The sequence below is a fragment of the Anticarsia gemmatalis genome, chromosome 29 (assembly GCF_050436995.1).
Source record: "Anticarsia gemmatalis isolate Benzon Research Colony breed Stoneville strain chromosome 29, ilAntGemm2 primary, whole genome shotgun sequence".
Taxonomy (NCBI): Eukaryota; Metazoa; Arthropoda; class Insecta; order Lepidoptera; family Erebidae; genus Anticarsia; species Anticarsia gemmatalis.
In genome coordinates this window covers 4,843,198-4,859,662 of record NC_134773.1, presented here as the reverse complement: position 1 = coordinate 4,859,662, position 16,465 = coordinate 4,843,198, and the positions used below count along the sequence as shown (strand labels likewise).

The following is a 16,465-nucleotide window of genomic DNA, read 5'->3' as shown; positions in this document are numbered from 1 at the left end:
GATTTAGGTAAAAATAAATTTGTCAGGCATATGTGACTGACAAAGCCCAAACGGTATAAAATATACCTATTGCGCCATGTCAGGCATTTTGTCAGGCATTGTCATGAAACAAGTAATAATATTGCGGCCGCGCGTATTTTGCATTTGCGCGGGAAAACTTTTCGTTCACTGCGGGCTGCGATCGGTTGACTGTAAGTACCTAAATAGTTCGCTCCTTGCACGTTGCAACCTGTCGGGGGTCTCTAGCATGCAGTAAATGCATTTATTTAGTCGTTGCTAAATAGTTGTCGAAGTAGGCGCGTAAATTTATTGCTCTCAGATAAAGTTATTTATGTGACGATTACTATTACTAATAATGTCGATTATTGATAATATGGATGATTTTGAACTATCGTTACTTGATCTACAAGTTATTGACGAACTGGAAAAGCAAAATTTGACTCAAAGTAAAAAAAAATAAAAAAAATCAAATGTAAAAAAATCTCGTAAATATTGCTCGAGGTGTTATAAGATTAATGTAGAAACAGTGGGTAGAAATCATGCGAGAAGGAAAACGAAGCAAGTAAATAGCTATTGTCCAAATTGTCCCAATGAACCACATTATTGTCTAAAATGTTTCAATGAAGAACATAAAAAAATTTAAAATTTTGTTTTTCTTCTAATACTATTTATTTTATTTTATTTCTAATTCTCTCAGCGGTAACGCCGATAATAATGTTATTATTTCGCCAAATAAAAAGCATTTGCAAAATTTCATAGTGTCGTATTTTATTTTTCCTATTTAATTTTCGTTCCAATCATGAAAATGGTGGGCCAAGCTGCACATAGTTTCTCTGGGGCCTTGTCAGTCAATTACCGTAAAGAAAAATGCGATAAACGTGCCAGACGGCTCCTTGGGTTGATTTGAAATATATGCATCTGCGTCAGTCCCCCGTGTCTGACATGGCCCTAACAGATACTAGGTGCGTCAGGTACCGGTGCCTGACGTGGCAGTTAACGTGTTAAAATTGTTGCTAAGTGACTATACGTTATAAATTTAACCCATTAATGTCCCACTGCTGGGCAAGGGTCACCTCCCGTAATGTGGGAGGGGTTAGGCCTTGAGTCCACCACGCTGGCCAAGTGCGGGTTGGGGACTTTGCATGCCCTCAATAAATGTATTAAACAAACTTTTAGGCATGCAAGGTTTCCTCACGATGTTTTCCTTCACCGTTGGAACATGTGATAATTATTTCTAATACACACATAACTTCGAAAAGTCTTATACCACTCGGCTAGCACTGCTCATCGTTGAACTATACGTTACCACATCAAAATATCATCATACCTTATACTTCAGTTGTTCAGGACTTGGCAGCCTCGGTTCATCCGTATAGTCGACTTCAAACAGAAATGACGTCACCAGCTTGTCTCCGAACACTGCCTGGATGAATACAACATCAATACAGTACTAGAAATGTTAATCTCAGATTGAGATGACTTCATCTCAGCTTGAGATGATTTCATCTCAGTTTGAGATGAAACTTGAAGTTGATCTCAGTTTGAGATCATTTCATCTCACAATTATACAACAGCAATCTAGAACCAGCTATGTTAATCTCAGTTTGAGAGGAAATAATCTCAATCTGAGATGAATCTTAAAGTCGACCTCATTTTGTGATGATTTCATCTTACAGTTATACAACATCAATACAGTACCAGCTAGGTTTATCTCAATAAAAAGCGAAATTGCTCTCGATTTGAGACAGAACCCTTAAGTAGTGTTAAAATTGTAAAATAATATCATGAGCGCCTCACAGTAAATTTTAAGGTCTAACCTCAATATGAGAGGAGTACTAATAGGTCGGGGAAAAATTCTATTCGCATTAAAGTACGTATGAACTTGTCATAAAATCTTTTCTCTACACAAAAAAGCTCGATATTTGTGTACCTCACGAGCTCACTGAAAGAAACCTAATGAACCGTGTACTCATTTGTGATTATTGAAGCCAAAGAGATTTTATTACAAGTTCTTACATACTTTAATGTGAAAAAACCTTTTTACCCGACCTTATATTTATCTCAGTGTGAGAGCAGTTTACATAAAGGTTATAAGTATAAAAAGTATATGTAATTCTATATAAAATATAACTGACCTCAAATGTGCTAGCCATGACTTGCTGCTGTGGTAGACTGCAGTGGTTCTCGATGCTCAGGATCAAGGGGTACGGAGACGCTACGAAGGCACTCCTGAACCAAGACATACAATGATTAAGGTCCCACTGCTGAGCAAGGGTCTCCTCCCGTACTGATGGAGGGGTTAAACCTTGAGTCCACCACGCTGGTCAATTTTATTGCGGGTTGGGGACTTTGCATACCTGCAAGAACTGTTCTAAAGAACCCTCAGGCATGCAAGGTTGCATCACGATGTTTTCCTTCACCGTTGGAACAAGTGATCATTATTTATAATACACATTAACTTCGAAAAATCATTAGTGTGTTGCCTCGGGTTCGAACTTGTGACCACTTGCGTGGAAGGTACCAACTTACAATACATATTTATTTATCGCATGGTTAGTGGTCAACCTTGTGTCAAAGTAGTTCAAGCCTTTAACTTAATCATAATTAAAGTTTAGCCATCAAGACTTACCTAGCAATGGTCTCCACCACTCGTCTAAAGGGTATCTTAGTAGTGAAGGTATGGCCATGGTATATGACTGGACTCCCATCGTCTCCGTCCCAGCAGTCCAGTTCCACGCAGCGGCAGCCTGTTAGCAGGACCTGGGAAAAAATAAGAATGTTCACTACATAATATTATCGTAACTAGGACTTATTTTATCTGAACGGCCGCCGTGGCACAGTGTTGAAAATCGCCACGCTACTATCATTGCGTCGGGAGGTCGTGGGTTCGATTCCCACACGGAACGATTATTTGTACGATTCACAAAACTTGTTTTGGGTCTGTGAGTTCATTGTTTGTATGTTTATAAAAGTTCCCGCGACACAAAAGCAATTGTTAGTGCGGGAGTTGTCTTTCTATTACCTTATAAACTAAACTGAAATTATTTCCAAGATCGGTGAGCGTCAGGCAGGCGGTAGGTTGTAAAAACATCAGCGAAATATCTTTTCCGAATGTTTTTGAGAGAAAACATGTTGTACCGATTACATTTAACTTGGGAATGGATAAGACAATGAAGGATTATTATCTAGTCTAATGTCGCTTAGGACCTCAATCGCGTAAATTTCGAAAAATTGTATAGGTATATGTACGAGACAAATTGCCATTTGGGGTTACGCAGTAAAAGCGTAAAGGACGAATAAACTTTTTTCTTAGCCTGTTGGAGTATCCCACTGCTGGGCAAAGGAATATAATAGATTATATTGAATAACTGAAAAACGTTTATTAGGTAAGTAATCGTTTTTTTGTAAACTCGTGCCGCTACTAAACTTTATGCCTTTTTAGCCCTAATTTATCGAAACCTTCTAACCATAAAGTTGGTAACACTAAAATTCTATCTATGGCGCAATATGCGAACGTTCAGCTTCAGTCAGTTCATTTCAATTTTAAATTCAACCGTTCGTATTAAATATACGAGCATAAAATATAACCATTACGTATAAGTGTTTAATAGTAAATCTACCCTGAATTAAAAGTAAATATAAAATCGTTTAGCAAGAGATAGGAATTATACCTACTAGCGCTAAAAGCGTTTTCTGTTTAAAGCAAAGTATGGTCGAAGCTTTATAGACGAATACCGACGGCAGTATCGCGTCTGTGTCCATTGCGCATGCCTCAAAGTATTGATTAGTAATTCCCCTAAGCAACCCAGACCTATTTTTAGCCTAGCCTTCTCTCACATATAAAACGTTTTAGTCGACTTTGGTTCACAGTCACGAGTAGTCGATTTGGTTTTATTCATAAAAATCGCGTATATAAGCCGCACGTTACAACCATAGACAATCTAGAATTACTGTCAAACAGTTGTCAAATATCTGTCTGCAGCGTTGTTTTGTTATGCCGGCAAAATAATTTCAATTATTACCAATTTTCTTTGTTTTAAATTATCAAAATGAAGGAAAGTACCGGTGAAGTTGATTCTAAGAACGTTGTGAAGAATCGGGAGTTGTTATATCGCATGATTATAAGGTGAAAAATTACATTTTATTGTCAATATTTACGTAGTCCGAAAACATCAAGAAATCCAAAAGTCAGCATAATTTCTTCTGAAATTTAACATCAAATGATAGATTATAAATTGTATCTGCTTTAAACACGTCTTTCTATATAATAAACTCAACAAAAACATAGTGTTTTGAGGTTATAACTCCGATCGTTTTCGTCATCATATTTGTAAATAAAGTGTCTTTTTTCAGTCAACTGCTCTACGATGGTTTTCAATCGGCAGCTGCATCGTTGGCATCGGCTGTTCACGCCGATCCACCATGCCCTCCGAGCGACAGGTAAATACTTTAATCAATATTAACCTGTGGTATTATTTGCGCTAAGTCTTGTTTGATTTTGAATGTATTGAACCTAATTTTGCTCCGAAAAGTCTTGTAAAGTTTATTAACGTTAATTTATACCCTAATCTGTGCCCTTATGCACTTACTTTTCAAATAAAATTCCCAACTCCAAAGACATTTTGCAAAATGTACCTTTTTTGTTTAGCGTCCTGACGATTTTGGCTATGTGCCTAATTTTGCTAAAAAAAATATGTCAAAAAATATTTAAGACATATTAATTCACAATCAATACACAGTACAATTTATCTTTTTTGCTATGCCAAACATTTTTTGTTAAAAATTAGTACTTGTGTTACACAAAGTGCAAAAAATTCTTTAATGTATAAATACATATTTTTAGGTTAATCAACTTGATGATGGTTGGACTCCAACATGAGCCTGATCGTAAAGACCGTTTAGCTGCGTCCAGTGGAGCTGAACATCTACTCGGAACTACCGGTTTTGGTAAGTACTTGTAATATTTATAAATATCATTGTATAACTCACACATTTGATTCAAAACTAAGCAGAGTTGTACTGTACTATGTCAACCAAATCCATACTAATATTATAAATGTGAAAGTAACTCTGTCTGTCTGTCTGCTACTCAATCACGTCTACACTACTGAACCAATTTGCATGAAATTTGGTATGGAGATATTTTGATACCCGAGAAAGGACATAGGCTACTTTTTACCCCGGAAAAATGACGCATTTCCCGGGAAAATTCAGAAAATTCAACGAAGTCGCGAGAAATCAATATTATAATGACATTGAATTTACAAAATTCCGTTGCCATGGCAACTGTTTTAATGGCGGATATGTCTTAGCGCGACTTCGTTATACTAAGAGATATAAATAATTTTAAGAATATTTTTTGTGTAAAAAAAGCATATTTTATATCATCACGATACGACCAATAGGAGCAGAGTAGGTAACAGTAAAAAGTGTTACAAAAACATGGAAACTTCTGACCCATTCTCTCTTATGTGACGCAAGCGAAGTTGCGCGGGTCAGCTAGTAACTGATAAATTTGTATTCTGTGTCTGTTATATTATATTTTAAAAGTGTCTGCATCTTTTTACATGGTTTATATAAAGCTAACATTATGTCAGCAATATTATTAGAGCAGTGATAGCCAAGAATGGCTGTATGTGTATGTGTATTATAAATAACTAGCTGACCCGCGCAACTTCGCTTGCGTCACGTAAGAGAGAATGGGTCAAAATTTTCCCCGTTTTTGTAACATTTTTTACTGGTACTCTGCTCCTTTTGGTCGTAGCGTGATGATATATAGCCTATAACCTTCTTCGATAAATGGTCTATCTAACACTGAAAGAATTTTTCAAATCGGATTAGTAGTTCCTGAGATTAGCGCGTTCAAACAAACAAACAAACAAACAAACTCTTCAGCTTTATTATATTAGTATAGATTATCACTTGTTCCAACGGTGAAGTAAAACATAGTGATGCAACCTTGCATGCCTGAGAGTTCTTTGGAACAGTTCTTGAAGGTATACAAAGTTCCCAACCCACACTTGGTCAGCGTGGTAGCATCGAGGCCTAACCAGTCTCTCAATTTGGGAAAAGTCACTTACTCAGCAGTAGGACAGATATGCATTTAATTTATTATGTACTAGCTTTTACCCGCGACTTCGTCCGCCACCTGAATTTTCCCATGGGAATACGTCATTTTCCCCCTAGGTTAAAAGTAGCCTATGTCCTTTCTCAAGCATCAAAATATCTCTATACCAAATTTCATGCAAATTGGTTCTAGTTTAGGCGTGATCGAGTAACAGCAGACAGACAGAGTTACTTTCGCATTTATAATATTAGTATGGATATCATATTTTAGATACTTTTAAGTATTCTCTCTTTATCCTAGACCTAGAATACGAGATGGACGCGTCGTCCCTGGCGCCGGAGCCGGCCACGTACGAGACCGCGTACGTGACGTCACACAAGATGGCGTGCCGCGCGGGAGCCTTCAGTGCTTGCGGACAACTTGTTGCTACTGGCTCTGTTGATGCTAGTATTAAGGTAATATACTTACCCTGAAGAGCTCGTGGCTTAGTTAAAAACAGCCGCACGGATCGATCTCTGAGGTTAAGCCACGCTTACCGAGGTTGATTTGTGGATGGGTGACCATCTTATACATATCGAGTTCCTCCGTGTTTCGGAAGGCACGTTAAATTGTGGGTCCCGGCTGTCAAATTCGAAGATCTTTGACAGTCGTTAACAGCAGTCAGAGCTTGAAAGTCTGACAACCAGTCTTACCGAAGGGTATCGTGTTATCCCAGGTAACTGGGTTGCGGAGGTCAGATAGGCAGTCGCTCCATGTAAAACACTGATATTCAGCTGCATCCGGTAAGACTGGAAGCTGACTCCAACATAGCTTGGAAGAAAGGCTAAGCTGATATATAATACTTACCCTCTTATTCATAAAAATATATGAAATTATGAAAGGCTTATGAAGAGTTTTGTTTCTTTCACTCCTTAGCGAAATGATAAAGAGAAAACATATTGTAGTAGTTTTTTAATTAAAATAGGTTTATAGTGTGTTTATAAATAAGAGGGTAATACTATAATGCCATTTTTAAAGATCTTTAACAATCATTATCAGTGGTCAGAAGTAATAGTATCATAAGTAACTGGTTGTGAAGACTAGGTATGTGAAGGCGCTGCATGTAAAATACTGGTATTCAGCTGTATCCAGTGAGACTAGAAGCTGACTACAACATAGTTGGAAGAAAGGCCAGACTGAATGACTAGTATTATCAACTTCTTTGAAGAGCATTACCAATATGTCCCAATATCTCAAAGTATGCGATTTTAACTGAATAATATTGGTTATAGATTTTAGATGTGGAGCGTATGCTGGCCAAGTCAGCTCCCGAGGAGGTGGACCCTGGCAGAGAACAGCAGGGACATCCAGTCATTAGGACTTTGTAAGTACCTATCTATATTGTCTGAACTCGTGTTATGTTAACAAGTTAGACTTGTAACGTGCTCGAAGCACGGAGACGCTCAGCTCAAATATCACTGCACGTACATCTATGTAATGTACGCGTTAACGTACTGAGCGATTACCGACCGGCGAGGGCAACTGGCTATGATAAGAAAGCTTTATTTTTCTGTATGTATGTTCAAATTATTTTTTTTCTACAGATATGACCATACCGATGAGATCACAGCTCTAGACTTCCATCCCCGAGAGCAGATCTTAGTGTCAGCATCCAGGGATTGCTGTATCAAGTTGTTTGATATCACTAAAGCGTCCGCTAAGAAGGCTTATAAGAGTATTACGGTAATACATTGAATCAATATCAATATATCTATACTAATCTATACTAATATTATAAAGCTGAAGAGTTTGTTTGTTTGTTTGATCGCGCTAATCTCAAGAACTACTTATCCGATTTGAAAAATTCTTTCAGTGTTAGATAGTTCATTTATCGAGGATGGCTATAGGTTATATATCATCACGCTACGAGCAATAGGAGCAGAGTACCAGTAAAAAATGTTACAGAAACGGGGAAAATTATGACCCATTCTGTTTTATGTGACGCCCATATTTTAGATTTGAGGCGCCCATAGCCAGTTGCGCTCACCGGTCGGTAAACGATCCGTGGGTTAAGCAACCGTTGGCGCGGTCATTCCATAGATGGGTGACCGCATAGTGGTATTTCAACTGGGCGTCTCCGTGCTTCGGAGGGCACGTAAAAAGTCGGTCCCGGTTGTTGTCTACTAAGATAACAGTCGTTAAGCCACGTCAAAGGCCTCCCGGGCGGCTTGAACAACTTTGACACTAGGTTGACCACTAACCATACGACAAACAAACAAATAAACAAACTTTTCAGCTTTATAATATTAGTATAGATCATAATTTAAATCTTTCTTTCTAGGATGCCGAACAAGTCCTATGTGTGGCCTTCCATCCTCTGGGTGACCATATAATAGCGTCGACGACCCACCCGGTTATCCGGTTATATGACGTCACTACCAGCCAGTGTTTCGTGTGCCCCATACCTACACACCATCATAAGAAACAAGTCAACTCTATCAAGTAAGTTAAGCGAGGACTGAAAATTGATGGGTGACCGTTGTCACTTTAAAATGTAGTTTGACTGTGAATGTTGTTAAGAGAGGTTGGTAATTAGCCAGTTTGATTACTATTTGATGCATTTTTTTAAGGCTCGAATTATAGTTACCTTTACATAAAAAAATGCATTTTGTATCTAATTTATACCCAATCAAATCAATTATAAATAATAAATAAAAAGAGAATATTTTAAACTTTGTATTTTTAAACATATTTCACGTTAAAACGGCTGAACCGATTTCGATAAAACTTTTCCTGACGACAGTTTACATCTTGGAAAGTACATAGTATACAAACATTCGATAATTTTTCCTATTATTATAGTAAAATAATATTATTTCCACAGGTTTTCACCTAACGGCAAGTACTTCGCGAGCGGCAGCGCGGACGGCTCAGTTAAACTATGGGATACAGTCTCCAATAGATGTTTTAATACGTTCATCAACGCTCACGACGGGTCCGAAGTATGCTCTGTCGCCTTCACCAGGAATAGCAAGGTAAACATCAGTTTAACCAACCATGTTGAGGCGCCCATAGCCAGTTGCGCTCACCGGTCGGTAAACGATCTGTGGGTATAGCAAACCTTGGCGCGGTCACTGCATAGATGGGTGACCGCATAGTGGTATTTGAACTGGGCGTCTCCGTGCTTCGGAGGGCACGTAAAAAGGTGGTCTCGGTTGTTATCAATTAAGAGAACAGTCGTTAAGCCACGTCAAATGCCTTCGGGCTTGAACAACTTTGACACTAGGTTGACCACTAACCAAACGATAAGAAGAAGAAGACTATGTTGTAGTCAGCTTCCAGTCTCACCGGATGCAGCTGAATACCAGTATTGTACATGCAGCGACTGTCTATCGGACCTCCACAACACAGTTACCTGGGTTATAACACGATACTAAGTAACACTGTGCGTAACGACTGTCAAAGATCTTTGGTAATGGCATTCAGGAATACGCAGTGGTTTAAATGGTCACCTCGCCACAATAACCGTAGCGCCGCGTGTGGTGGGTTCGAATCACACCCGGGACTAATATTTGTGTGATGAGCACGAGTATTTGTTCTGAGCCTGGATGTTAATCTGGTTGTCAATCTATATGTATAAATATGTATTTAGAAGTATATAAGTATGTTTATCAGTTATTTGGTTACAGTACAAGCTCTGCTTAGATTGCAATCGAATGGCCGTGTGTGAGTTGTACAATGATATTTGAAATTTATATATTTATTTTGTTTCAGTACCTACTTACTTCCGGCCTGGACTCGTCCATAAAACTATGGGAGTTAGCTAGCAGTAGGTGTCTGATACACTACACGGGCGCCGGCACTACAGGTAATAAACTAACATTTTTCTGTATAAATAACTGGGTAGTTGCCTGCCTACTACACTTAAAATATAGTCTTATGTCTCCACCTCAAAATAAATAAATAAAGTATTTTTATATATCGCACTAAAAATACAATACTGTAGTAGTGTAGTAACTTAAAATATTCAAATACTTCAATTAGACACAAATTTGGTATGGAGATATTTTGATACCCGAGAAAGGACATAGGCTACTTTTTACCCCGGGAAAATGACGCATTCCCATGGGAAAATTTAGATGGCGAACGAAATCGCGTATGTTTATTCCTCAGGTAAACAAGAACACCACGCGCAGGCAGTGTTTAACCACACAGAGGACTACGTTCTGTTCCCGGACGAGGCAACAACGTCGCTATGTACTTGGCACTCTCGCAGTGCGAGCCGTTGCCAGCTTATGTCTCTAGGCCATAATGGAGCTGTTAGGTGAGTAACATACATACATACATACATACATACATACATACATACATACATACATACTCATATACATACATACGTACATACATACATTTTTATTTATTTATTTAAACTTCTTATACAATTTGTATAAAGGCGGACTTAATGCCAAAGGCATTTTCTGCCAGTCTACCTTGGAGTGATGCAGAGAGTAAATGAAGTAGGTGTTTAAATTATAAAGGAGGAAAATTAAGTTGAAAAAAATGTACATACATACATACATATCATATTATTATACATGTATGAATATATCTAACTACTTGCCCGCCCCGGCTTTGCCCAGTTTAAAAAGTTATTTGACAAAAAACCTTTGCAACATTTACACATAAACCTATCTTTTGAATCACTCTATCTATAAAAAAACCGCATCAGAATCCGTTGCATGGTTTCTTCTTCTTTTTCTACACAAAAAAGCTCGATATTTGGGTACCTCACGAGCTCACTGAAAGAAACCTAATGAACCGTGTACTCATTTGTGATTCTTGAAGCCAAAGAGATTTTATTACTAGTTCATACATACTATAATGCGAAAAGACTTTTTCCCCGACCTAATAAATTGTTTTCTTTCAGGTTCATAGTACATTCGGGTACTGCACCAGCATTTTTAACGTGCAGTGATGATTATCGCGCTAGATTTTGGTATAGAAGAAACACACACTAGGAGATAGAGTGGTGAACATGTCACGATTAAAGGGTTAATTAGGGGGTTAAATAGGGGTTTAGGGGTGGATTTAAGTGTTAATTTAATTTGTGTATAAAACTCTTCCGTTACTGACTGAAAGACAACGCAAAGTCGAAACTACTGAACGCAAAACGCTGAAATTTGGACTGTTAAGAGATTTTTAGGTTTTCTACCCCGAAGGGGGTAAAATTGCAATTTAGTAATTTATAAAACAAATCTGTTATAACTGAAGGTTTAGGCAGAAGGGTGTGAAATGTACCCACGTTTTGCTATTTACAATGTTACTCCCATGTAATAGGGAGCGAGCCTATTGTCATATAAAGGGGGACGTTAATAAACTTCGGGTTACTATGGCAAAATAGCCGAATCTTGTCATCAGTAGCCGCAAAATTATTAAAGACATTTTGTAGTAATGTCATAAAAACTTTCTGTCTTTCGATTCGAGCACGTTACAAGTCTAACTTGTTAACATAACATGAGTTCAGACAAACTTAAACTACTTTGACACTAGACCAGTAACTATACGAAGAAAATATTTCATTTTTCAATTATTTTTGTTTATCCACTCCTAAATCTATTTAACAACCTATAAAGAAACTCGATTGCCTCAATCGGGATTCGAACCTTAGACGTGTTCACCACAGGGGGCCTGTCAACCCCCAAACCTAGTTATAAGATTGATTATAAGAAAAATATCCTATTTCATCAACTATACGGTTTAGTGGATAGCCAGTTGCGCTCACCGGTGGGTAAACGATCTGTGAGTAAGCAAACCTTGGCGCGGTCATTCCATAGATGGGTGAACGCATAGTGGTATTTGAACTGGGCGTGTCCGTGCTTCAGAGGGCACGTAAAAAGTCGGTCCCGGTTGTTGTCAATAAGATAACAGTCGTTAAGTCACGTCAAAGGCTTTTCGGGCTTGAACAACTTTGACACTAGGTTGACCACTAACCATACGATATAAAGACTTAGCAATTACGTAACTATGTTAATTTTAAAGGAAATTAGGGAGTTTTAGCTTAGAATGTATTCAAAATTGTATGTTTTTTTCCGTAAAACTAGTAGTTTTTCCATATAAAAATAATGTAGCCATTTTTTCTTAATATCTTGGTGTTTGAAATACATAATATAATATGCATTTATATTAATAATATTGTTGTATATTCATCTTTGAAGGTATTCAATATAATATACAGTAAGATTTATAAACCACTCTGTGTTACGGCTCTCAAATTTAAAATCGATCTAAATTTAAGTAGCTTTTCTTAATTCATAATAAAAATAAATAAAAACAATTCGCTGTTTTATTTTCCTACTTGTAAAAAAATATCTAGACTTAACCCATTAATGTCCCACTGCTGGGGAAGGGTCTCCTCCCGTAATGAGAGAGAGGTTAAGTCTTGAGTCCACCACGTGGGCTTAATGCGGGAGACTGCATGCCTTTAAGAACTGTTCTAAAGAACTCTCAGTCATGCAAGGTTGCATCACGATGTTTTCCTTCACCGTTGGAACAAGTGATCATTATTTCTAATACACACATCACTTCGGAAAGTCAACTAAAATCTATACTAATATTATAAAGCTGACGAGTTTGTTTGAACGCGCAAATCTCAGGAACTACTGGTCCGATTTGAAAAATTCTTTCAGTTTTAGATAGTCCATTTATCAAGGAGGGTTATAGGCTATATATCATCACGCTACGACCAACAGGAGCAGAGAAGTATCTAGTAAAAAATGTTACAAAAACGGGTAAAAATTTGACCCATTCTCTCTTATGTGACGCAAGCGAAGTTGCGCGGGTCAGCTAATAATTTAAATATAATAAATACATATTTTTTACTTACTTGACTGTACAGTTCGACTGAAGATTCTCCTTTCAGCTGGTGCCCTGTTAAGTACGTGTTGTGTGAGCTGGCGATGTAGTAGTGGCTTAGAGGTCCTCCCATGTCCTTGGCGAGGGGCTTCTGGGCCTCTTCGTCGTCAGGGTGTGGTTTACTGTTGAGAAAAATGAGATTGAGAAATCGAAGAAAAGTATTTAAGGTGATCGATATTGTTTTTTTAGGAGGAAAAGATAACTCATGGCTGCTTTTTTCAATAGAATTATTATTTTTATTTTCTTATAAAATTTTTTTCATCACGTATTAGACTACTTAGTATTAAACCTTATTATTTTTTTGATCAAGATATGACGAATAGTTTTTGAGATAATGTCCAAAAAATATATTATTTGCATTAAATCTGGAAGATCCGCTTTGAAGCGTTTTTTTAAGCATTATAGAAATAGCCATTTGTTCTCGAGATACAACTACGTTAATTGCATACAGCAATTAGGCAGTAAAAACTATAGAATGTATGTTTTCCCCGAATGGTGTAATGAGAATTTTTGTGTCAGCTTCCTCGAAGCAATAATCAGGAGGAAAAAATATGTCGTTTTCTTATTTTAATCCATTATTGTCCCAAGCTTGGCAAGGGTCTAAGCCTTGAGTCTACCACGCTGCCCAAGTGCGGGTTGGGGACTTTGCATGCTCTTAGGATATGTATTAAACAATATTAATTTCCTTACCTCGTGAAGTTATTAGCTCTCATCTGTTCTGGCACGAAAGCGTAGTTGTCTTTGTCCGAGAGGAACCTTACAAAGCCTTCGAAGGAAAGACAGTGCTCCGCGCGAAGAGTCGGGTCTGGTTCGTGTCTCTGTAGACAAAATATTATAAGTTATACATGAATAAATATCAGTGGACAACTCAGACACGGTCATTTGATTCAGAACTAAGTGCAGCTTGTACTGTAACCAGATAATTGATAAACATACTGATATATTTAAATAGGTGGAGGAAAAAGTCTTTTCGCATTATAGTATGTATGAACTTGTAATAAAATCTTTTCTCTACACAAAAAAGCTCGATATTCGGGTACCTCACGAGCTCACTGAAAGAAATCTAATGAACCGTGTACTCATTTGTGTTTCTTGAAGCCAAAGATATTTTATTACAAGTTCATACACACTATAATGCGAAAAGACTTTTTCCCCGACCAAATAGATTATTGATAACCAGTCTCAGACCAGATACTCGTGCTCATCACACAAATATTAGTCCCGGGTGTGATTGGAACCACACGCGGCGCTACGGTTATTGCGGCGAGGTGACCACGTTAACCTCTGCGACAAACGTGCAGTATGACAATTTAACCCAGTTACCTGTATAATATCTTTGAGTTGCTGTTCAGTCTTCGGTTCACATTGTCTCGTCTCACAGAACTTGCCGAGGGTAGGCAGAGAAAGTACTCTTCCACTCACGTCTGGACTTGCTCCTGAAGGATAAATAATAGTTTGACATTATTAAATAGGATTAGAATTTCTTTCATCCTTATCAGAAATCTCATTTTTAAGCGCTCATAGCTAATTGCGCTCACCGGTCGGTAAACAATCTGTGATTAAGTAACCTTAGCGCGAACATTACATAGATGCGTGGTCATTTATTATGCACGGATCGGAGGGCACGTAATTCTCAGTTGTTGTCAATTAAGATAACAGTGGTAGTCATGTCAAATTTAGTGATATTTGAGCTGAGCGTATCCGTGCTTCGAGCACGTTACAAGTCTAACTTGTTAACATAACATGAGTTCAGACAAAGGCCTCAACTACTTTGACACTAGATTGAATACTAACCATACGACAAAATATAAATAAAGGAATTCTTTACCTGGTAATGCCGCAGCGGCCAGTAGATCGAAGGCTTTCTTTCTAGCCACCTTGTCACTAGGAGGTTCCAGATCTAAGGAGCCGTTCCTTGTTAGAAGACCTGCAAACAAACAAATGTCAGCGACTGTTTTGAAACCAAGCACGTAAGGTATTAGGCACCTTTACACACACACTGTATCGCACGCTCTTAGTATCGTACAGTATTACGCGCGGGAAAGCAGCGCGCTCTTCGAGAGCGATTTTCTTCGTGGACTTGACAGATGAGCGCGGCGCGTGCTCTTTCCTTTCCTCTTGCACACCTTTTCAACGCGCGCTCTTTCACGCGCAATTGTTGTACCATGCGCGATTGTTGTATCAAAATTTGAGTAAACATCCGGAGGTCAACAGACAGCCCGCCTACTTGCCCTACGTCAGAGGAGTGATTGATAAGATTGGAAATGTATTGAAACAATACAGCATCAGCACGATAATAAAGTCATGCCGGGGGCTAAAGTCAGCAGCAGTGGGCACACCGAAGGATGTACTGCCGTTTACCTTTATTTTGAAAGACCGCACTAAGAATTGGTCTTGGGTCGCGGATACTTTAGTAAACAACGGACACAAAGCACAACCAGACACGAAACAATTAATTGTGGATGGCACAAATACTTGTTCCGTGTGGAATCGAACCCACGACATCCCGACACAATGGTATCAGCGTGGCGACCTAAATCACTGCGCCATAGAGGCAGTCAACTTAGAGTGGGAGATGTATTTTTTAAAGGAAGAAAAATAATAAATATATTGTTACCAGTTCTAAAAATGCCTCTACTTCGGAACAGCTCGGGTGAACTTCGGCTTTTCTCGGCTCCCAGCAGTGGGGAACGATTTCGAGGCACTGCTAATTGCTCGAAAATGTCCCGGAGTTCAGATCTCATTACCAGACTGGAAACAATACATTGTATTAGCATTTACTTAGAATAAAAACATTTAGGCGAATTGAGAACCTCCTCCTTTATGACGTCGGTTAAAAAATTTAAGTAGGTAGGTAGGTACTATCCGTTTTCAGAAAAGTTTGCTTGTAACCGAATGATTGTAGTTAGTTTATAGTGTGTTTTGTACACAGATACACTATAAATAAATAAATATTAAATAAATATCATTGGACAACTGACACACGGTCATTTGATTACAAACTAAGCAGAGCTTGTATCTACTGTAATCAGATGGGTAACTGATTGATTGATTGAGACTTATATACTTGTAAATACATTAACAAGCTCAGAACAGATACTCGTGCTCATCACACAAATATTAGTCCCGGGTGTGATTGGAACCACACGCGGCGGTATTATTGCGGCGAGGTGACCACGTTAACCACACAGACAAACGTGCAGTTAAATAAAATAAATAAATATACTAACCTGAAACTCCTGAACAGAGCCACAAAGTCCATGAAATCCAGTTGTGTGTCATATCCAACAGAACCTGTCCTCAAATGCTTCAGGTTCTCCCAGAAACGCTCACTGGTTTCCAGTCTTCTTAGGCTGCAAGAAGAATGGCTTGTTGAAGAATATTCTTTCTTTTTAAATTACACCTCCCGCACTAAGAATTGCTCTTGTGTCGAGACTTTTACAAACATACAAACAACAGACACAAAGTACAACCAGACCCGAAACAATTATTATTTGTGGATCGTGG

The 16,465-nt window shown here is 38.2% G+C and overlaps 2 protein-coding genes across 2 annotated transcripts in view; one reads left to right on the top strand and one right to left on the bottom strand.

The window, feature by feature from the left end:
• The window catches only part of LOC142985333 (1-phosphatidylinositol 4,5-bisphosphate phosphodiesterase epsilon-1-like), a 137,077-nt gene that overhangs the window by 15,360 nt on the left and 105,252 nt on the right, over nt 1-16,465 (bottom strand). The window contains exons 19-27 of the mRNA XM_076133443.1: nt 16,189-16,311; nt 15,576-15,709; nt 14,787-14,885; nt 14,282-14,394; nt 13,649-13,776; nt 12,930-13,080; nt 2,630-2,760; nt 2,136-2,229; nt 1,328-1,423 (exon numbers count right to left, since the gene is read on the bottom strand). Coding sequence (XP_075989558.1) covers nt 1,328-1,423; nt 2,136-2,229; nt 2,630-2,760; nt 12,930-13,080; nt 13,649-13,776; nt 14,282-14,394; nt 14,787-14,885; nt 15,576-15,709; nt 16,189-16,311 — 1,069 coding nt within the window. The remainder of the gene's footprint in view (nt 1-1,327; nt 1,424-2,135; nt 2,230-2,629; nt 2,761-12,929; nt 13,081-13,648; nt 13,777-14,281; nt 14,395-14,786; nt 14,886-15,575; nt 15,710-16,188; nt 16,312-16,465) is intronic.
• Nucleotides 3,884-12,372, top strand: CstF50 (cleavage stimulation factor subunit 1 Cst50). Its single transcript, XM_076133344.1, has 11 exons — nt 3,884-4,126; nt 4,354-4,440; nt 4,844-4,947; nt 6,368-6,522; nt 7,339-7,430; nt 7,651-7,789; nt 8,388-8,548; nt 8,931-9,081; nt 9,821-9,914; nt 10,220-10,370; nt 10,974-12,372. Exons 1-11 carry the CDS (start codon nt 4,050-4,052, stop codon nt 11,062-11,064), a joined length of 1,302 nt encoding a protein of 433 aa, XP_075989459.1. The 5' UTR covers nt 3,884-4,049; the 3' UTR covers nt 11,065-12,372.

Coding starts and splice junctions, on each gene's coding strand:
- CstF50 (XM_076133344.1), top strand. CDS start 4,050: ATGAAGGAAAGTACCGGTGAAGTTGATTCTAAGAACGTTGTGAAGAAT. Junction 6,523..7,338: donor CTGTTGATGCTAGTATTAAG/GTAATATACTTA, acceptor TATTGGTTATAG/ATTTTAGATGTGGAGCGTAT. Junction 10,371..10,973: donor GGCCATAATGGAGCTGTTAG/GTGAGTAACATA, acceptor GTTTTCTTTCAG/GTTCATAGTACATTCGGGTA.